General features: G+C 39.2%; 1 protein-coding gene across 1 annotated transcript in view; it reads right to left on the bottom strand.

Annotated features, from left to right (window-relative positions):
- The window catches only part of LOC101741569 (nephrin), a 396,854-nt gene that overhangs the window by 233,314 nt on the left and 140,117 nt on the right, over positions 1 to 23,423 (bottom strand). The window contains exon 3 of the mRNA XM_038010776.2: positions 17,641 to 17,776. Within this exon, the coding sequence (XP_037866704.1) occupies positions 17,641 to 17,776 (136 nt within the window). The remainder of the gene's footprint in view (positions 1 to 17,640; positions 17,777 to 23,423) is intronic.

Below are 23,423 nucleotides of genomic sequence, written 5' to 3'. Positions count from 1 at the left end.
AGACTTTGATCTCATATCTGAAACTGGGTGGCAGTCATCACATTGTGGTGTGTCCGGAAGTGAGCTTGTCTTCCATTTTCCATCTTCCAACATCCACGGAATGAACATAAAAAATCTATTAGGATGGTATCTTGGTATCACTTTTAGCGTGCATTTCAAAATACTATCGCACAGCTGTTATTGCTTCTTAATTTGGAAAAATCTCAGATAACAATCTAAATAACAGCAGCGTAAGTACTCGAACACAATAATATTTGTGTAGTGCGTTCCCTGCGTTCCCGGACAGCTCTGAAACCGCTCGCAACAGATTGTCGGATAGAATAATTCTAGCGAGAGCGGAGCACTTCCTAAAATGAAATTTATATGTTCACCAGGGCTTGCTTAATGGAATTTGTGCATTCATAGTAATGAATTTTATGTGAACGGAGAACAATTTTGAAGCTTTCATGACTTAGATTAACGGATAAGAAGGCCCGTGTGTATGTTAAGTGTAACATAGACGTAGCCGGGATAAGAAGGTGCCTAATTTGAAATATAGCACCGGAAAATAAACAAGCGAACTCAGAAATTAGCCCAAATTATTAGTGTAAAGCCAACTTATTATATCTTAAAAAGAGTTGGCTTCTTTCCACCTTGTTATGTGTTTCTTCGCGTTCCCGGTAAACACTTAACACCGAGTGGCCAGTGAGATTGTGTGAGTAAATCCTCAGCATCAGCAGCCTCTAATAGACTTGTCGTATGAAATATTCGTCTAGAAATTCGGTACATACTAACACTATGCAAATTACAAGAGTGTTTACAAATGTTCACGGTCAACTTTGTATTTAGGAGCTTAAACATTATTACTTCTATAAACAAATCTATGATTCGTATTCTTAACTAAATTTGATTGATGATGCCTTACAGCTACAGCAGCATAAAATATCAGTTCTTTTAGTCTTTGAATAAATAAAGCGTCGGACGAGCCGAGCATATTATTCACAAAATAAAAAAGGCAGTTCCTCGGTGATTCTCGTGCGTGATTCACTATCCAATAACACTAACGTTTTACTGCACTACTCATACAGAATCCCATTTTATTTTATACCAAAAACAATAATGTTTGGACCCCGAGCCTTCACGAGCCTTCGCGATTCGAACGACGACGTCAAATCTAAGATCTCCCGGTTCGCGTAACGAGAAAAACAGTGGCCCATAAAAAGAAAAGAAAAAACAGCTCTCTGGCAATAAAAACCCCGCTAATACTCGAATGGGCACAATAATAATAATTTGCATGTGAAGAAAACGCTCTGGTAAAGCCAACTTATTCGGATTTTTTGTTGGGGTAGTGGGTTATACACCCCCATTGTCGCCCCGCGTCGCCCACCGGCCGACATTTATTACCAACGTCACCGACCAACGAAACTATTGTGTTTTAGAAGAACAATCGCATCGTGCGACAGGCCGCTGCCGTGTCGAGCTGCGAGCGCCAGATTTGGGGGACTTGTAAACCAAATAAAATGCACACACAAACTACTTTCATATAGAAAATGGAACAGCAAAAATTGTACACTTTGAAATTCGTATACATGTAGTAAATGCAATACTCCAAAGACCTATGTTACCAGTGGCGGATTTGTACTCTCGGCCGCCCTAGGCCCCAAGCCATCAGCCAGCCCTTTCTCAACATCCACCATATATACTACATAATGAAATTACTTTATTGCCAACTTTTATCTAAATAGTTTTGGAAACTTAGGAAAAAAATTAGTTCCGTGCAGTGCAGTCCACCCGCCATACGTTATAATAAGTTTTTTTACACGATTGGGGCCGCCCCTAAATCTGGGGAAAATCCACCACTGTATGTTACTAATGAGATGAAATCTATTCAAATTTTCTCTACCTGAATTGCACTAATGCATTTTCACTTTTTTTATTCCCTACCTATGCTGATAGCCTTGAGAGGCTATTTCAGCTTCTCATTGACGTGTAGGTGAGCTCACGGATCTCAAACTGGGAGTGTTGCTAACACTGGCCCTAGCCAGAGCAGTGCTTCGCAGAATCTACCACCGGATCGAAAACGCGACCCACCGAGAAGATACGGCGAGAAACTCAGTGGGCTGAAATTTCATAAGGAAAGAAACAAGACACCACTTTAGTTTTATCGTGTGCATTGAACAATAATAAACAAGAACGAAGATTAGTTTTTATAAGCACATGATATTTATTAGGTACTAGCGAAATAGTAGTATGTTTGTATTTTTTTTAAATTTCAATACTATAAACACACATACATATGTGCATAAATATAACGTATTATTAAAAATTACTAATTTAACTACATAATATAAAAATAAAAAAGTAATTTATTGTCTCAGCATTTCATGGATGTAGCATACTCATGATGCTTCATGCATGGATGAGCAGGTGATGGTGAAAGTCTTAATACACCGTCCTATCTGTATTAGCTTCGAAGTAATCATGCATGCCGATGGTGAATATAGTTAGTAGTAATTAATTGAAACCTGGAAACATTAAATCTTCTGGTGTTTAAGGCTTACGTTAATTACGCTTATCATTAGGTACTCTCAGAGCTTGTACTATCAGACAGATACTACAGATATTGTTAAAGTTATTTATAGTTCCGTGAAAATTTGCCGCGTCCAAGGCGCTTGTTATTCCGTGAAACACATTGTAACTCAATGTTACACTTTCAATTTTCGCTATGATTCAGTCGGCCTTTTCCGTCCGCTATTTTATGGTGCGAAGCTATTTTTTTAGTTTTTCTCTCGTGTATCCAGCTGAGTTGTAGCTGAGTTCGGAACTGGGATCGTCACAGCCTAATGTTCTTGTTGTGTAAACTCGGAAAGTTAGCTGTTTGACTTTGTTTTTGTTTCAGTAACAGATTCCTAAATTGTTTATAGACGATTTTAGAGACGAGTGAAACTTTGGAGTTTTGTTAATGTTTTGGTGACGCACGTTTTTTGGCTCTTAGAACGATTCTTCTGATGTTAAAAGGACACGTGAATGAGATGAAGTGTCAGATTTTATTAAGACGTGAAATTCACCACGCATTTTGAGAGTTGAGGTTGAAATCACAATTGTATTGTATAATTTGCTGGTGGCAGAACGTCTTGTGAGTCCGCACGGGTAGGCTACCACCACCCTGCCTATTTCTGCCGTGAAGCAATAATGCGTTTCGGTTTGATGGGCGGGGCAGCCGCTGTACTGTTAAAAGTGAGACCTTACAACTCATGTCTCAAGATGTGTGGCGGCATTTACATTGTAGATATCTATGGGCTCCGGTAACCACTTAACATCAGGTGGGCCGTGAGCTCGTCCACCCAACTAAAAAATAAAAAATATATATATATATGTATATATAATTGCTCCACTCTTCAGGCTGGGCCGCACGACTGCTTCTTCGACAGAAACAAAGGAAATAGACAAGACAATAATACCTACCTGCGCCAGTTTATAATAAGCTCTACCACCAGTATACGTGGTCGGACTATGCTAGTCTATTACTCAGAAATAGCTGCTGCCTGCTTTTTCGGTGAATCCTTAGATCGCCTTATACGATATTCAAGGGAGGAGATAAAGGTGAAGCTATTTTAGGTTAACATTAAACAGCCCAAGGTGAATTCACAATAATTTGAAATTTAAAAAGCCTAATGATCTAAAGATTTTCTTTACAATCAGTACAATACAATATCAGTACAGTATAATAATTCAAAACTAAAAATTTATTTCAAAAAATTCTTCAAAAGAATTACTTACTCTATTTCTACTTACTCTGAAATATTGTGCCAAATAAGAGCCCTTTTTGCCGGAATCTAGACGGAGCTAGTTACACAGTCACGAGCCCGTCCAGGCGTGAAATCGTTAGAAGAAAACAAATAACATTTGTTTACGCAAAAACAAAGCTACAGCTGTACTCTGATTTTTATTTTAGAATTGGAAACTTGAGTTCATCGATATTTTTTAATGATGATGAGCACAACATTTTTTACTACTACACATCGGCCTGACTCAGGGCCCATTAGGTACGCTAACTAAATACTTTCTTACTGGTGCTAGGACCTCTTGAGAGTCCGCGCGGGTAGGTACCACCATCCTGCCTATTTCTGCCGTGAAGCAGTAATGCGTTTCGGTTTGAAGGGTGGGGCAGCCGTTGTAACTATACTTGAGACCTTAGAACTTATATCTCAAGGAGGGTGGCGCATTTACATCGTAGATGTCTATGGGCTCCAGTAACCACTTAACACCAGGGGGGCTGGGAGCTCGTCCACCCATCTAAACAATAAACAAAAAAAACAAAAAAACTTACCGGTTACTTGGGCTATGTTTGTGTGTCTACCGCAATAAAAAACAATAAAATAACATTTTTAATATATAATTAAAAATATGTTCAATCTGTCAGGCCAATTTTTATGGGTATGTAATGTACGAAAAATTAATATTTAATTGAATTTCCTTTCAGCTCGTATTTGAAATAGCCGCAATTAGATTGCAGAAGAACACATGTCGTCGTAGGGTTGTATCTAGTAAGTGAAGTGATAGACTAGAATGATTTTATTTCCGAATTGAATTCAACTAAACTGCTATTCCACACTACAAACTGAAATACAACATGCCTTTGCAGCAATGGCGATTGAATTGTCCGACTTAACGTAGCCGTGGTACCAACCAATTCGATTAACAAATCCTTTACTACAATGTAAGGCAACAAAACATAAAACAGGCGTCCAGTTACCTATTTCGAACAAAAACTATGGGCCGTTTCAAAAGCCACTGACCGAACTACCTCTAATCCTTACCTCGACCATTACGCCGAGACTCTAATACCACAACTAATATATTTAAGTATTAGACACGAAGCAATTAAGATTCTGAATTAGATGGTACCACTTGAGGTTGAGCCATTACGAATTTCATAGCATTAAGCTAGAATTTCCAGGATGAAATACGAATCCGGAGCTACAAATGTATCTAGATTATAAGGACTGAGTTTAGATGATGCAGCTTAAAGTTATGTGGAAAGTTTTGAACGATGTGTGCAGAAGTGGAGGGTAAGTGATATCTGTAGAACGGGCAAAGGAGATTTGAATTCGAACGGATTTTCCGTTTACCTTAATAAAAATTTCAATCTTAGAAGATTTTTTCAGTAATAGTTTCAAGTTTCCGGGCTTACCTTAATTATAAATTACAATTATAGAATTTTCTTAGATAGATTCTGACCGATTTTTAGTGAGTTCCAAATTTGCATGATCTTTAGCTGAGTAAAAGTGCAATGAACAATCAAACACGCTCGTATTATATTCGTAATTATGGACACGAATCAATAAATTCACTATAATATGCTCTGAGTTTTGTTAAATACCTTACGTGTATAATGATAAAAACAGCATTATATTCACATCTGTCAATCTTGCTAATTTTTTTATGATCAACAACTGATTCTAAGCAATTCGTATAGCCTTGACGTTCCATTATTTCACTTAAAATTATGTTCAAAACACATAATCGCATACCTCAGACCTCAGACCATCAATATGCCGTTGAAATAGAAAAGCTTATCTCGACGTGTTCTTTGAGACAAAGTTGACATTTCCTCGTGACAGGGGACAGGCAAATGTGTCTCGGGCAGCTTCCGCTGGGATGCGAGCACGTTATTGACGCTTCGACCTTCGCTTTCATCATTTCCTGTTATGCCCGTATTTGAAGCTAATTTTTTCTCTTTTTCGGGACGTTTACTTCATAGCAATTCAAAACAATAAAGGATAACAGCATGATAATTAACAATTAGCAAGGATATTCACATAGTCTTTTTGAAAGAGTATTATGTTGTGCCCACATTTCCTCCCCTTTTATTGAGGGACTCGAAAACTTTTGGTTTGCCGGGTGATTTTGGAGGCTATAAAGATCGAATTCTCAGTCACGCTGGGATGCTCCTACTCTTTAAAGTGAAATCCAGGCTAATGAATTGAATACCGAAACATGAGATTTCACAACCTACCAGTATTAATTAACTCAGTTATTAGCTAATCTGTTCGTCCAAAACAATAAACTATAGAATTGTAAGAGCTGTATGAACGCGGCACTTGCTGATTTCATTTGTAAACAAGAACAGCATCACATAACACTCTGCCTATTAGCATTAATCACGACTCGTGTAACATAATATCTACGCGCACTAATACAGAATTCATGTCACGTCGTATTTACTATTTGGGTAGAAATGTATGAAAGGATTTCAAATGTTTTGTTAGCGACTGGTGGGACTGGTAGGACTGGTTGGCTTAACTCATCGATAATAGAACCAAAATAATCCGCTGGCAATATCACGAAAACTTTCAAACACAAATGATTTTACGTGATTCAAAATCAGCGAGCTTAATGATCTCTTGTGAGCTAATTATGAACTTGTCTCCGACAACTACTTTTGCTTTACACGATCGCATAGTCCGTGATGAGATGAAATGACAATGAAGTTGGTAAGAGAGTTTTAACTATGAATGTGAAAGGGTATAGAGAAAGACGTAGATCTAAGAAGAAATGGATGGATTGCGTGAAAGACGATAATATATGTAAGAGGGGAGTGAGCGAAGAAATGGTATATGATAAGGGGCATGGTAGGAAAAAACATGTTGCGCCGTCCCCGGGTGACTGGGAGAAAGGCAGGATGGTGATGAATGATCGCATAGTCCGTCCAGTATTTAGTGCCTAAGTATATAATATTTTATAATTCAGTATCCACATGTATCACAAAACTTATTTATTTTAAAGAGCAGTTCCCCTAAATGAAACTATTTTACCTTCGCTTCTAAGTACTTTGCGAAAGACTTATATCAAACAGTATTTTTGATGCACGGCACCAAATACATCAAGTCGAGCCGATATTAGAAATTCTAAGGACTCCAAGCTCTAATTGTTCGGGATAAATCGTCATAATCGACTGTATTTTGTTTTTATTCATAGACAAAACGCTTTGAAATGGTATTAACATAATTTATACTAATCAAATTACATCCGTAGACTTAAGCTATTTGACAGCTCTATTTATTCAGAGCTCTATTTATTGGAAATACTGAATACGTTTGAATGAAATTACGGATGAATCGCAATCAACAGAGCTCATTATTTGGAGTAAACATCCAAGGTGAGGCCATCAATTGAGCGTTGGTACAATGCACAGAGTAAAATCGTAGCAGGCTCTACAAATGTTTCGCCGCTTAGTTCAATAGTCAAATACAGAATAGTAATAAGAAACACGGTGATGCTCTACATACTAGAAGAACTAAAACAAATCAGCCACATATAAAAGGACAAATACTGGGAGTTGCAAAGAAGAAATTAAAAGACAGTCAATCATGACAGGATCAGCCCTGAGAAAACTAACGAAGACATGGAAATATCGCTGTATAACTAAAAAAAATAAACGCAGTCGTCTTTATCGATTCTGCAAGTGCGAATCCTTAAGATGTTGCGACATACCAATCTCAAGATTCATTGAAAAGCTCAGTGGTACTTGGGATAATCGTGGCGTGAGATTGATGATTAACAAGCCTCAATAAATCGTTTCCTAAGTGCTCCCTCATTAAATGTACATGCAGTTACATGAATAGAAAGATTAAGAAGTCTTGCGAAAGCCTCTACCAAAGTATCAGATGATAAATGACTACGGTCTCTCCACCAGGAGGGTACGACCCTGTTCAAAGGCTTGGAGAGTTGTAGTAACAGCGAGCAAGATAATTTGCAAAGAGATTTGTACTCTCTGGTGAAAATTTCGTGCTTGTTTTTGCCACGACGCAGTTATGCACTTCAGTTTGAAGGCTAAGAGAGCTGTTATACTTTACATATCAGACTTATACTTCATGTTCACTTAACCACTTAATATAAGGAGGGCCGTGAGCTTGTCACTCGCGTATGCTATTATTATATTAAAAATAGCATTTTACAATTTCATTTTTAGTTTATCTGATTCGCCGAGATGTACTAAACTATGAAGATTGTCAAAATTGTAAAGCTTACGTCACACCATTTGAGTATTTTAGGTACGTGTATAATCTGTGAAAATATGAATTCTACCGAGATATGTGAAATTTCGACATCAAGCGCTTCATCTTAGATAGATAGTCGTAAATTCGTGAGCTCTGAACACGAGACCACGAATTATCTTCACTAAGAACGAATTACGTCGTATGAAAAGCATTCTCCTCCTTGCGTCGTGTTCCTCATTGCTGAGGGTCGTGACCTTTGCGGAGTACTTTTATTTAGACTATTTTCCTCCGCTCCATACTGTCCTCTGCACAGAGAATAGTGACAGTGATGGTGGAATCCAATGTACACATATTCTGAGAGCGCATGTATGAATACTGATATCGAGTGAGTCGCGCACCCAATATACCTACGTACCGATTAGAAAGGTAAGAAAATACAAAAGTGGCTTCTCTGAACTATGATGGCTCCCATTTTGGTGTTTGCGTTCTCTAAAAAAACTTTTTAAGCATATCGTCTTCTCGCATTAAAACTGTATAATCTCAAAAATTACTAAGTTTACAGGAGAGTGTTTTAAAGGTTTAACATGTGATATTTTTAATATTAAATATCTTTGCAACATTTATTTTTTATTTTTTACTAGTTACCTTATCTGTCTATTAAAGTAAGCTAAAATTATGTATTAATTTTGTTAATAGTAGTCAAAACATAGGTAAACTAAATAAATAAAAACTAAACTACGCTCTTTTGACAGTATTTATGAGAAAAATACTGGTGATACTTAATGATTCCGCATATTAACTCAATTTCGAATATTTCAGGAAAGTATACACTTTAAATGCGAAATGACGATAATAATATGATGTACCTGTCCGGGAATCGAATCGGAGATTAAGTTATAGTTACGAATATACTGGGCATCACACCCGCTAAACGACGGACGTTGTAAATAATATTCAGTGTTGAATGACTGTCGTAAATGACTCTGTACACCATCACGAGCACTCCAGCCGGTAATGAATACATAACCGTGAATAATGAACGTTGAATTATGAACGTTCCTGGCCGAACAATGCAACGCGCTCCTGCGAGTACATTGTACAGTACTATATACTCCGCTAAGTGCGCCCTTCATCGTGATCTTGTTTAGTACGTTGTCTGGTACAGCCTTCTATACTTATACATACATACGTACTTACTTGTCCTGACTTTTTTTTTAAAAAAATATTGCTCTTATGGTTGGACGAGCTCACAGCCCATTTGGTGTTAAATGGTTACTGGAGCCTATAGACATCTACAACGTAAATGCGTCACCCACCTTGAGATATAATTTCTAAGGTCTCAGTATACTTAAAACGGCTACCCTACCCTTCAAACCGAAACGCATTACTGCTTCACGGCATAAATAGGCAAAGCTTACCTGTACGGACTCAAAAGAGGTCCAACCACCACTGACTGATTAATAATCGCAGAACCGAAGCCACTGGAGTTCCACTCCTTGCGTCGTGTTCGTCAGCGCTGAAGATCGCGATCTTTAGGGAGCACTTTTGTTTGGACTATGTTTCTCCATTCATTCCTGTCCTTAGCGCAGTGGATAGCGACGTTGATGCTGGAGTCCAATGCTGTCTTAATTTGATAGGATCAAAAAAAAAGTGAAATTTTGGTATCGATATTTTTTGGGTTTTAAGCATCCACAAAACACAACAGAGTTTGTTTTTTTATTTCTAAGGGGCAAAGTAAGGGATGAATGGATATGGGGAAGCATTTCTACTTTTAGAGTAAGAAACGCGATATATCATATCTCTGCGTTTAGCTAGAAATATAAATTTTCATAGACTTTTGCATAATTTTACCCTAACGTCTATTTGACCTCTTCGCGTTCCTAAGCTATTCCACCGATTACAATAAGATTTAGTAAAGTTATTATTCAGGAAAAAATCTGTCACAGTAGCATCCGTGTACGACAGATGGTACGCGAGTAGTTTTAAAAATCGATGCTTTTCATTTAATTCGATATTCACAGTAGAACAGGACCGGGTCACAATATGACAAGACAACAACATGACAAATAATAATGATAACCGTCATCACGACTAGACTATACATTAGACACTGTATAGCCATCGTACTAAGACTATACATAAATAATAAAAATCTTACGTTACGGACGTTTTTTCCCGATTAGGGTACCCCTCCGCGTCGTCCCATAAGGAACTTCGTTTCAAAAACTATTTATAATTTTATTCGAAATGGAACTGCAGAAGAAGTGCTGAGCTCGGCCGGTGGTGAGCATTGAACGGCACGTTTGAAATCACGCGCACCTAAGTCTCTCTATCAAACTAATAAAGATAAATCAAAAGGAAATCGGGGAAGGCAGATCGGGTTCGACTCTAGCGAACAGCGAAAATTCCGGTTACGGTACGTCCGATCACGTCGACGTAACGGGTCACGTATTGTATCTAGAGCTTGTATTTTACGGTAATTCCATATATTGGGTGCAAGGGTGACGATACTTTAGTGCTGTTTTCATAAAAGTATGGCAGAGAGCTTTTACTGTTGGTATGGCATCTTGCATCTTTAGAAGTCGTCGTGGCCCAAGGGATAAGACGTCCGGTGCATTCGCATTGAGCGATGCACAGGGGCTCAAATCTCAGGCGGGTACCAATTTTTCTAATGAAATACGTACTCAACAAATGTTCACGACTTCCACAGTGAAGGAATAACATCGTGTGATAAAAATGAAACCCGCAAAATTATAATTTGTGAATTACTGGTGGTAGGACCTCTTGTGAATCCGCGCAGGTAGGTACCACCGCCCCGTGTACTTGTGCCGTGAAGCAGTAATGCGTTTCGGTTTGAAAGGTAGGGCAGCCGTTGTAACTATACTTGAGACCTTAGAACTTATATCTCAAGGTGAGTGGCGCATTTACGTCGTAAATGTCTATGGGCTCCAGGAACCACTTAACACCAGGTGGGCTGTGAGCTCGCCCAACCAGCTAGCAATAAAAAAAAATTGCAGGCACGCACGAGAATGTACATACTACCTTGTCTATTTTTGCCACAAAGCAATCATTCGTTTTGGTTCGAAGGGTATACAATTCAGACTTGAACCTCATGTCCCAAGTTGAATGACGACATGTACATTAAGCTGTTCCAAAGATGTGATAAACACTTCACACTCCCTTTACCTATCTATATAAAAACGACCGATGGGAATATAAACCATTTATATAAAGAACGCTATCGTTTTTCATCGGATTTGTGATTTTTATTTCTAGAAGAAGAAATATAATAATAATATTCAAAAGAATGAGACGAGACGGACAGACGAACGGTCTGACCAGTCTGACGTTTAGAGCCAATAGACTGCTCAATGTGAATGCCATTGTCCACCTTATAATAAAATTTGAACATCTTATTTGCTTTATCATCATGGTCACCTTATGCTTCAAGCCGGAGTGAATGGTTGATGCTCTGAAGGAATCGACAGACAACAACAAATGCATGCACATATTATGTATTAATATCAGAAAAATATCTTTCTAGCCATTGTGCCGTCTCAAATCATGGTAACCATACAGTTTTGTGTGTTGTAGGATTGTGTATTACTACAACGATACGTTGGCGATTCGTATTTCCTGCATCCAAGACGATTGGTGGTTATGCGATTGAACTGCGATTGGATTTTAATGGATTTGTGATCCCAGAATCGAAAAATCTTAGATATTTGAAGTCACGAAATTCAATGATTTCAGCTTTGCCAACCGAAATAAAAAATGGAATGAATGGAAATCTCTGAGTAACCCAATACTCGTGTCATGTTAAAATATTCAAGTTAAATATTTACTAACGGTCCTCGCATTAAGACAAGCCCGTGTCGAGGGCGACCGTTGTTAAAGAATAATTAATACTACTGGACTATTTTCGTGGAAGTATTTCCGTAGGATCGTTTTGATTTTGTAAGCAAATAAATAGCAATGTCAGAATTACAATCACGCTCCTATCTGTCGCTTGAAATGAGTATCTTTTTAAAATAGGTCAATATTACATTAAGCAGATAGTATCTATAACAAATATGATAGATTTCTCAGTAAAATAATCAACAAATTAAATAAAACACACATTTCCGCAGTCTTCGAAAACAGAAAAGCGCCCGCGAGTAGGCGCGCAAATTGGGCTCGACGACCGGCTCATCTGTTGCCATGGCAACGGTGTTATTCATTCTCTAATCCGTAAATCGACGAATTCAGGAAACAGGTTCTGATAGGTGCCAGTCGTTAAAAGTTCAATATGTTTGTTTGGTGTGTTAGAAACTTCACATAGTAATGATCTCCCGGTGATATTTGTCAAACGTAAATATGTCGAGCCTAGCTGTCGATGGCAGAAAGTGACTGTTTAACATGTTACGTATATTTTAACAGCCATGAGAGCCTTTGAGATAGAACCCACGCTTTTTTACAATAACATTATTTTTTCTTACAGTATTTTTAATTCTAATTTATTTTCTATTTTTTAGTTGGTTTTTCTGTATAAGCGTATTTTGTTAGTTTTTTTAAACCATTATTTAATTTTCATTTTTTAATTGAGTTTAAATTTTTTCAATTATTATTTTTCTATTTTTTTTAAATATTGAATTGTCATCAGCCCTTTATAAGTATACCAAATTTCGAGTTAATCCGATGTTTTGAAGGGAGTCAAAATCATGTTCAAAGATTCCGTTACAAACATACATACGGCTGAAGCTAATAAAAGCGTATTAAAATATAAATTTGCACAAAGTTATTATCATTTACAATATATAATATAACATATTAATAAGACACAGGGAACTTGATAAATAGTGATTATGGTCAAATGACCATACATGACAAGTGTAAGAATAACAATAGTAGAACAGGAAGCTATCTTCCGCCAAAAGATGGCTCACTAAGCTACATTCGTCGTTTGGTTAAAATACAAGGGCACGTGCCTACGCGGTGACAACATCGCCTGACTTATAAAAAGAACTCGTAACTTCACAAAATACACACATCATCTGCGTGAATGCCTAAAGTAGACAAATGCATTAAAAAGCTAATTCTCTTAAATCCGATTCTATGTAAGACCGAATTCAAACGTTAAGGTGGATCCGCAAGTTTAATTGGAAAACGCGAGATTAAAGCAATCACATAGACTTGGATTAAACACGGAAACTTGTTAGGGCAATGTTGCTTTCGTTTCTTCCGTTGATTAAAATTTCGTAGCACTTCGGAATTGAGTTGTTTTGTTCACATGCTTTCGTGTTCATAAATAACGTTAGGTTTTACACCCAAATTATTTGATGTTTGATTTCGCTTCGAACCGGTCCATCTGAGGTCCACGCTTGTTGCGAGCGTTAAGTCTGAGAATGACGGGTGATGAGGATATACAAAACAAAAATTGCATATAATAATACTGTGATAATATCCGATTAACTGAATGAATTGGTGTAGAAGCAATCACTTCGAAAACAGTCTACACGGGCCCAAACATGAGTCACAAGAACACACTAGAAGCAAGCTTCTTCTAATTAGTTCCTCTGTGTGACACTTTACAAAAAAGAAGTTGTACAAGTGGCGAAGTGGGCGTCTTATGGTTCATATTGTAATGATGAAGATGACTTTTTAATAAAGAGTACCATATCGCATAATATATTATTTATTAATAAAAGGCGTTTAATAAAGATATAGGCATTATGAAGTTGCTGCTTAATAACATTGGATTTGTTCCATGCTTCTCAATAAATGCTCCTACACAATGTTAGTTTTCATTTTAAAACTCACATGAGTGTTAATTTTTTTATTTATCGCTTAGGTGGATGGATGAGCTCACGGTTCACCTGATGTTAAGTGGTTACCGGAACCCATAAACATCTACAACGCAAATGCCGCCTCCTACCTTGAGATATGAGTTCTAAGGTCTCATTTTTTACAGTATGCTTTATTAACGGCTGCCCCGTCCTTCAGACCGAAACGCATTACTGCTTCACGGCAGAAATAGGCAGGGTGGTGGTGCCTGCCCGTGCGGATTCACAAGACGTCCTAGCACCAGTATCATCTGAATTCACATTAGTCCACAAATTCACATTGTGGTAATGGAAAGGTTTTTTCAAATAATAATAATTGAACATAATCAATGAAGGGTCCTTAAAATGACGATCTTAAATTTCTTTTTCTATACATAATTCGGAAGGATTCTGATAAAAATGTTACCAGCTCTGTGACTGTCATTCTTAACTAGGTCGATACGTAAGAGAGAAGGGATTTAATAAGGGTGGTGAAGCAGCGAACCTTGTTTCAAGCTACATTAGTTTTGATGTATGGGATAAATCTGACTCCTTAGGGTCGAGGATTGTTTTCGGTTTAGTCGAAATTGGAGGTGTGAGACCGTTTGAGATTGGCTTGAGATTTTGGTCACTGCGTCCAGATGATCTGGATTGCGATAAGTTATATAAGTTTAAGCATAATATGATTTGGGATTTAAGTGAAATTTATGTAATGAAATTCAAGAATATACGTTAATTTAAACAGGGAGAAATGCAGACTATTCAATGATTCATTATGATGTTGAGTCTACGAGATGATCAACAATTTACTGGTGGTAGGACGTCTTGTGACACACTGGTAGGTACCACCACCCTGCCTATTTCTGCCGTGAAGCAGTAATGCGCTTCGGCTTGAAGGGTGCGGCAGCCGTTGTAACTATACTGAGAGACCTTAGAACTCTTATCTCAAGGTGGGTGGCGGCATTTAGGTTGTAGATGTCTATGGGCTCCGATAACGATTTAACACGAGGTGGGCCGTGAGCTCGTCTACCCATCTAAGCAATAATGAAACAATAAAAACAATACTATTGCATTGAAGTCGCTCAACGAATGATGTCGATGTACCCCTATCACACTTAGACACCTGGTAGCTGTCAGAATACTCCCGATCTAAACTTCAATCATCCGCTGCTCAAATCAATAAATCAATACAAAAAGGAAATGAGCAATTAATACTACTAAATATAATTAAATTCTAATATAAATTCATTGCATATTAAATATACTCGACAGATGGGAAGTAATGTGTCGAGACTCCTCCCTGAATTAATTATTTACAACACCACAATAGCGCGCTCTTTAGATACCGAGTCGTGTCGCCAGATAACACCGCGCGCAGTAAAGAAACTTTGCTGGGGTTCAAATTTATTTGAGACTGTTTGGCTAATGGATGTGACTACAGTGCTCGGGAAGGCGGCCATTTAATAAAATGGAAATTAATTCATAGTAGAACTGCGTTATCACTCATCATCCGTGTTTTGAACTTTCTACCATCATTTACCAATTACCTAATACTTCATTTTTACACTAATACTAGCCGTACTCGCCCGCTTCGCTGCGCATTTAAAATTAACATTATTATTTATTGTCATTATTATTAGGGAGTCCAACACTCATATAAATATTAGCCTATCCATTAAGCACATGTATTTTCTACACGGATAGCAAGTTTCAAGTCAATCGGATGCATGGTTCGGTAGTTATAACGGAACATCCGTAAAAACCATTGTAGATTTATATATTAAGTATAGACATATCTGGATAGATAAAAGAATGAATAGATTTCTGTAATTATTTTACTTTCACTTCTTAGATACCTGATCTATATTTAAAAAAATACGCTTCCTTAATTCTTCACTAACTCAATGGTGCAGTAGTTACCAGCGCGGTTGCACTAAGGGTCGTGGGTTTTAATAAAAAATTGTTCATTGAATAGATTTTTTTGCTCCTTATCTGAGTATTTATGATCTATATAATTATGTATCTATTTAAACGTATAAATGTAAGTATGGATGTCAGTCTCTGCTACCCAAAACACGTGGAATTCTAATTGGTGCTGGATGATCGTGCGTAATTTGTTCCCAGTTACTAATTTAGTTATTATTCATTTATATACTTATTAATTTTAAGAAATTACACACGTTTACGGTTGAATTTAATACAGGCATGGCGCTGTCAGCTTTATATATAGCATAATGGTTATGTTACATGGTTTAATTTGAAAATGTAAATGCGCCACATCTCTTGCGGTACCACTTAGACGCTCAATGAATTCTCGATGCGTTCATGATTTACTACCAGATACAGATCATTGTTAACAGATCCTTGAGAGGTGCATTTTACGATGATTCTTAAAATAAACCGTGATGGAACAGCAATGGAATATCACGGTTCTCTACTTATCAATGAATCTACTCGATATTTTTAGAATATGATTAAATACCAGTGGTAAAGTAAGATGCATTTGCATTTGCAATTGTGACTTCCGCATCATTTCTCAACATGGCTGATGGTTTTCGCTTTAGGGGCTGTTCATAGGTTTTGGTAACTGCTCAATATAGCTTGTCTATCCATTACCATGTTTAGAAGTGGCTTTGAAATCTTAGCTTAGATCGTTTCGTTGGTCAGGTCAGTAGTTAGTGTCAATAACTAACACTGTAAAATCGTCGTTTTGGAGTCGTCGTGACCTAAAATCTATCGATGCAACGGTATTCGAGCCCCGCAGGCGGGTACCAATTTTTTGACAAATGTTCATAATTGACTTCCACGGTGAAGGAATAACATCGTGTAATAAAAATAAAATCTGCAAAACTATAATTTGCATAATTACTGGTGGTAGGACCCCTTGTGAGTCCGCACGGGTATGTATCACCACACCCCCTATTTCTGCCGTGAAGCAGTAATGCATTTCGGGTTGAAGGGTGGGGCAGCCGTTATAACTATACTGAGACCTTAGAACTTACAGCTCAAGGTGGGTGGCGCATTTTACGCTGTAGATGTATATGGGCTCCAGTAACCACTTAACACCAGGTAGGCTGTGAGCTCGTCCACCCATCTAAGCAATAAAAAAAACATTGTATTTGTCGTGTTATTAAATACTTTTGTGTTATCTTGTAGTTATCTTGTGAACATAAAAAAAAAAATCTTTAAGAAACAAACAAACACTTAAGTTTGAGTGCTATAATCCTGTTGGTTTAAATTCCAAAATCCGCTGTTCTATGAATTCTAGCACACCCTAAGCTCATTGTAGAAAGTTGCATCGTTCTACGCGAGAGAGACAATTATCGTCCGCTTCGTACCGCTCCCGATCACGTAAGTTTGTGCACTTGAAAGCTCTTACGAAAACTACGTGCTTTCTTACATTCTTCCACGGCTAATTACTGTGTTCGAACTATTTTGTTGTTGAATTGAAGATTCCTTTTGCATAACTTATCTGATTTGGATTAACAACAGTATTATACCAGACCAGGCAGAGCTAAGCCGATGCTTACCGTTTTGACTGTTTTGTTTATTGTAAGGTTATTCTTTCTCTATAAATATTTACTATTCGCGAGCTTTTGCTTAGATCTTTTTTCATAGTGTCTTAACTCTGGCGAACAAGAAATGAGACATAGGACATAATTTAATATCATCGTTACTCGTCAGGATGTTATTATACCACCAGATAGCGACCCGCTAGCTATAAGCGTATCTAAATACGCTTTCTAAAATGAAGACTATTTTCGAGATGAAATTTAGTATGAAGTATTTAGTATTACGTAGCATTTAGTTAACGAGACTTGAAAGATATACTTCGTAAAAAGAGTTCAAAATCTTACCTGTACAGTGGTATTCCAGCATCATCTCTGAACCAGAATACCATGTAGACTTTATCGTTGGCTGCCGTTCCAAGGTCGCAGGGGAACTGTGCCACCATCCCTTCGACGGCCTGGACGTCTACTGTCCTGACACCAGCTGCAACAAAAAAATATTAAGTTCAATGTTGGTACAAAAAAGCAACGAAGCTCTGAACCCATCTAGATAGTACCCAAGCTAAGCTATATGCAAGAGCTTATAATATAAGTTACTTTAAGTCAATGATTATCTAGAAGATTGCACAAAGTGGGAATGAGTTGCTCGCTCCGGGCATTTCAATATTGTAGTAATTGTTACGTTATAATACTCATTGTAAAAAACTCATATTTAAAAAAAAAATGTAATATTAAAAAATTCATAAATAATAATTGCTTATTAAAAAAAAAAAAAAAACATGCCCACTGAGTTTCTTGCCAATTCTTCTCAGGACGGAGGCTAGTTCTTGTGAATTGGCGGTAGTTCGTTTGACGTTCAACAAGTATGTACTTTCATTTATGTTGAATAAAAATTTTTTGATTTGATTTGATTTGATTTGATAAAACAATTAGAATTTTTAAATGTCATTGCCATACATACACATAAACTCAAAACTCTCAGATAAGTATATAAATCTCTGTTAGTGAGTTTATGGATGATACTTAAAAGGCAATAGCAATACATATAAGGCAATTCTATAGACTTTGAAATCTTTCGTTTCTCATCATCTCGAATCAATTTAATTGGAGGATCCAAATAATAGATATACAGTCCGAGAGAAGGGCAGGCAAATGGCAATGAACTTCGATCTTTTTTTTATTATTGATGGATTACTGGTGGGCCGGCGACCTTTCCAGTTTCACTACCATTTAATATTCGTACCAGGTGAAGTCAGAGACTATCTGCCTGACTAGTGTACTAAAATTCAGTAATCCTGCTCTAAGGTTGCAAATCATAATTTCTATGTAACAAACACCTACAGCACCTGGAAAAAATATTTTTGTTCATAACCTATCAAAACTAAACACCCTTAGTTTCCCAAAACTGGTCTTTAAGTCAAACCACGAGTTAGATAACGAAATCTCGACGGCGCAGCGTACAATAGTTTCCCGATTCCCATCGGCGAGTCTCGACTCGCTTCCGTTTCTCGTTATAATACTAATGGGCTCGAAGGGAGTACATTATTGTATCGTTGCCACTTCTGGGAGCGCTCCGGAAATCAACAACTTCATAACTACAAGACTTGCGGGTTTCTAGGGACTCTCCTCCTCTCGTATACAGTTGAAATTGAGGGCTACATACAAGTTGCAATGTCTTTAACCAGGCGAGGCTTGATCTCGTTAAACTATATTATATATATAAATAAATATAACTTCCTCGAGCAATTATTTATTTTATTTCCTTTGTAGGCAGATGAGCATACGACCCACCTGATGATAAGTGGTTACCGTCGCTCATGGACGTCAGCAATGCCAGGGGCAGAGCCAAGCCACTGCCTACCGTTTAATACTCACCACAAGCCTCGTGTGAAGAAGGACATGTCATAGCGCTCGGGAAACACCGTGGAGGGGAGCTCATTCCATAGCCGGATGGTACGTGGCAAAAATGATCTCTGGAAACGCACTGTGGATGACCGCAGTGACTCCAGGTAGTATGGATGAAATCTACTCCGGTGGCGGGCAGTGTGATGGCAAAAACGAGATGATGGTATCATCTCAAATAATTCTTCTCAGATCTACAGTTAATCTCAAATATATGTGGCACTTAAATATGTATATCGTAATAATACTCGTATTATATGAACAATAAATAATATTATATGAACAAAGAGCCCTAAAAGCTGGAACGGGACATTTCCAAACTCTCATCGACACAAAAAGAATCATCTGCACCGCTGCTAGACAAGAACTTATTCAAATGCCCTCATTATGTCTAAAGTTCGTCGGCTATTCAGAGATCGACTCGAATTAAGCCTTTTCGGACATTTTCAGGTAGAGCGGAGTCCTTTTCTGACGAAATAACAGGACTATAGCGACGGCTGGAGCATAATTAATATTTAGGTTTACAAACCTGCCCGGGTTACCTGACAGTGCTCAAAGCTCTACATTTCTACGGCTACTGAATAGCTTTCGTGGTATCTTCTATTATGTGCCAGTATTACTGTGAATTTCATTATTAGGTTTTATTAAGTTCTGGGTAATAATTTTGGGTAATCGGCTCTTAGTTTGACTGGCCTTTAGTGAATTCTCTTTGGATATTTTTTTGAAGTGATTATAGTTGTATTGGTATAAATTTCTAATGATATAATTCTGAATGACATCGTTTTGATAAAGCTCTTCTCTGATTAGTGTCATGAGTTCGGGACTGATTTGATGTTAGATTGTTTTAAGTGCCTATAGATAAGCCGTAATATTTGTGACATAAAGTGTCATGCCGCGAGTGTCGTCAGGTGTGTATATAATGTATACATTGACTGCATCCTGAAAGTTGCGCTGTATTATGCGCCCGTTCAGTAAGTATTGCCATCCTGTCAGTTACTATCCGCAAAGTAGTTAAGTATTTCGGTTCGATGGGTTCGGATTCTGTGGATGGTGGGTGGCATTTAAAGATGCAATATTTTTAAGCTCTGCCAATATTGTAGAGTTTTTTTACTTATGAATGAAAGCAATCGTTGATGTTCGTGATATTTTTACATGATTATTAAATATATTGTCATAATTGATCGTCGTGGCCTAAAGGATATAACACCCGGTGCATTTGTATCAAGCAATACAACAAGGCTGGTGTTCAAATCCGGCGGGCAGGTACCGATTTTTCTTACGAAATACGTACGTTAGCACGTTGAACGCCGTGCGGGGCGTACTATACCTTTCGGGCCAAGCCAAAATCTTGGAATCAATAATTTTTATCAACTTGAGGTTTTTATATATAAAATGAGATAATTTGCACAGAATAAAAAAAATTGCGATTTATACCGTTTTTAAGATATTTTGAAAGGCTATAATCTTGATAAAAACTATAAGTTTCTATTGGATTTGAAAACCAAGTCGTTTGGTTCAGCTAAAGGGCCACGCGGCTCACTTCCATACGCGTGAGGCGGGCAGCCGTTGTAATGTAAGAAATGCGACCCTAGAAGTCATGTCTCAAGATGGGTGATGGCATTTACGCTGTACGTGTTTCGTAGATGATGATGGTCTCTGGTAACCACTTAACACCAGGCGGGTCGAGAGTTGGTTCACAAAAGCAATAAAAAATGATATATCTGTATTTACACAAAGTATAAGAAAATATAAACAGATATATACTACAATCTATATTATATATTTAGAGCAAGGCAGTATTTTTATTATCTCTGCAAAATGTGTACAGCGCATAATACATCTATAAAATTATCTTCAATAACTCGTAACAATTTCATTGGTATTTTTTTTACAATGAATCTTATAAAGAGTTAATTACACTGAAGCGCTGTCAAAGAATCAATAAACGCGGCAAGTAGTAGATGCGACAGTTAATAGCCTGAGCTCATAATGTGAGTGGCAGCGCCGGGGTGCCTCGTAACGAGACGACAGTTTGTCACCGGTCGTGTGTAGGGCTGGGCTCTTACAAAACTTGGAAATAAAAAAATATTTATTTATTTTATATATTTTGTACACACAGCTGTTAGAAGAAACACGAAAATAAGGATACAGAGTACAAGGGCACTACTTATTTCATGTTGAAATCTCTTCCAGTAGGCCCGCGGAAGGAAAGAAGAATTAGGAACACAAACCTAGTTCATACAGTAAACATTATACATATAATAATATATACATATTACAAGACACAAACACAAAATTGTTGCTTTAAGAAGAAAAAAAATACAATATTATGGTTTCCCTCACGGTTCTCAACAGAAACTCAGCATGCGGTGACTGGTTTGTGGCATCTTCAACTCTAGTGCGTTTATCTTAGATCCTATTTTTAAAATTAGTATTTCGACAAACTGTTTAGAATATTTGCTGTCTAGAAGTTACGTCATCACTTTTTAATTTAAAAACAATGATTAATAATATAATCGTTTCAGATTCGTTCAGTTTAATTTCCAAATTTTATAAATTCAATTGGTTTTATGGAAATACAATTTAGTGCAAATTCTCATCCGCTCACGGCATTAAGATACAGTCTGTTTTTTTTTTTTTTTTTTTTTTTTTTTTTCCACAGGAGAAAATCGCCGGATCCCCACCCGCGTGGCAGGTGGGGTATGTGGGAGTTGAACCTCACTAAAAACTCCTGCCGCTCACAACCGGCGCCCTACCTCGGACCGGGCCGGAGCCCAGTCGGGGCTATTGAAACGGCGGGACAGGGTTGACGCAGAGCACATTACATCCATCCCACCGTCCCACGGACGCCGGACCGGTGGCCGCCAGCGAAACGACCACCGGTTCCCTCGTTCAGCGGGCCGAGAGCCCGCTTTGATGGCGCCGCGTTACACCTTCCCCCAGAGCGGTCGGGGGAACGCGGTCTGCCATCACCCGGCTTCCTATTGCGGGTGAGCGTGCAAGCACGCCACCCTACGTCTGGGTCTCTCCCCGCACAAAACGGGTGGGACCCCTAGCTCTTAGGGGGCCAGGTCACGGATACGACCCCGGTCCCGACCCCCTGCTCGGCGGCGGCGGGTTTCTGCGTAGTGAGGAGAGCTTTCCCTCACTCGCCCCGCCGCCTCCTTCTGCGAGATGGTGCACTCGCAGAAGTCGAGCATAGCCTTCCATGACTCATCGCTGCCAAGCATCGACGCCACGACGCCAGGCAGCGACAAGTCAGGTCCTATCTTTGCGACCAGGACACGGCGCTGCACCTCCCAAGCGGGGCAGACAGCGAGCGTATGCTCCGCCGTGTCCAGGTCGTGTCCACAATGGTGACACCTCGTCGTCGGCTCAGCCCCTATCCGGCGCAGGTACTTCCCGAAGCATCCGTGCCCGGTCAGCACCTGCACCAGACGAAAGGTGAGACGTCCTTCGCCACGATTCACCCAGTCATCAAAGACCGGGTAAACCGCCTCGACGGTCCGTAGCCCCCACGTGGGGTTGGCCAATCGCCTCGACCACGACTCGAGCACGGACCGCCGAGAATGGGCCTTCCGCGCCCTCAGCTCACTCTCGGGGACACGCGCCACGCCCCGAGCACGGAGCTCGCTGCGCCACCGATAGTCGGTAGCGAGCGACTCCGCCTCCAGCTCCCATGGCGGCGTCCCCGCCAAAACACACGCCGCCTCGAAGGAGACGGTGCGATACCCGCGGATGACCCTGATGGCAACGGTGCGCTGCGGCCGGCGCAGAAACCGAGCCATAGTGGCCCGGTTGCGCGGCTCAGCCCACACAGGTGCACCGTACAGGGCCATCGATCGCACCACCCCCGCGTAGAGGCGGCGCACAACCTGATCCGGTCCCCCAATATTCGGGAGCAGCCGGCTCAAAGAACCGGCCGTCCCCATCAATCGGGGGACCAGCTCCGCAAAGTGAGCACGAAAAGCCCACCGGCTGTCCAACACGAGGCCGAGGTACTTCAACTGCACCCCGACCCCTATCCGGACGCCTCCAACCACGATGTGGGTGTCAACTGGTGGCGCCCTCCGCGGCCCGTGGAACCACAGAGCCTCGGATTTACTGAGCGCCACGTCGAGACCCAGACTCCTTATCCTTCCGACGACGAGGGCCACTCCCGCTGTGGCGAGACGGGCAGACTCCCTAAAATCATCCCCCCGGGCCACGACCAACGTGTCGTCCGCGTA

Source organism: Bombyx mori, chromosome 4 (genome assembly GCF_030269925.1).
Source record: "Bombyx mori chromosome 4, ASM3026992v2".
NCBI classification, from domain to species: Eukaryota; Metazoa; Arthropoda; class Insecta; order Lepidoptera; family Bombycidae; genus Bombyx; species Bombyx mori.
This window is presented reverse-complemented; position numbering and strand designations above follow the sequence as displayed.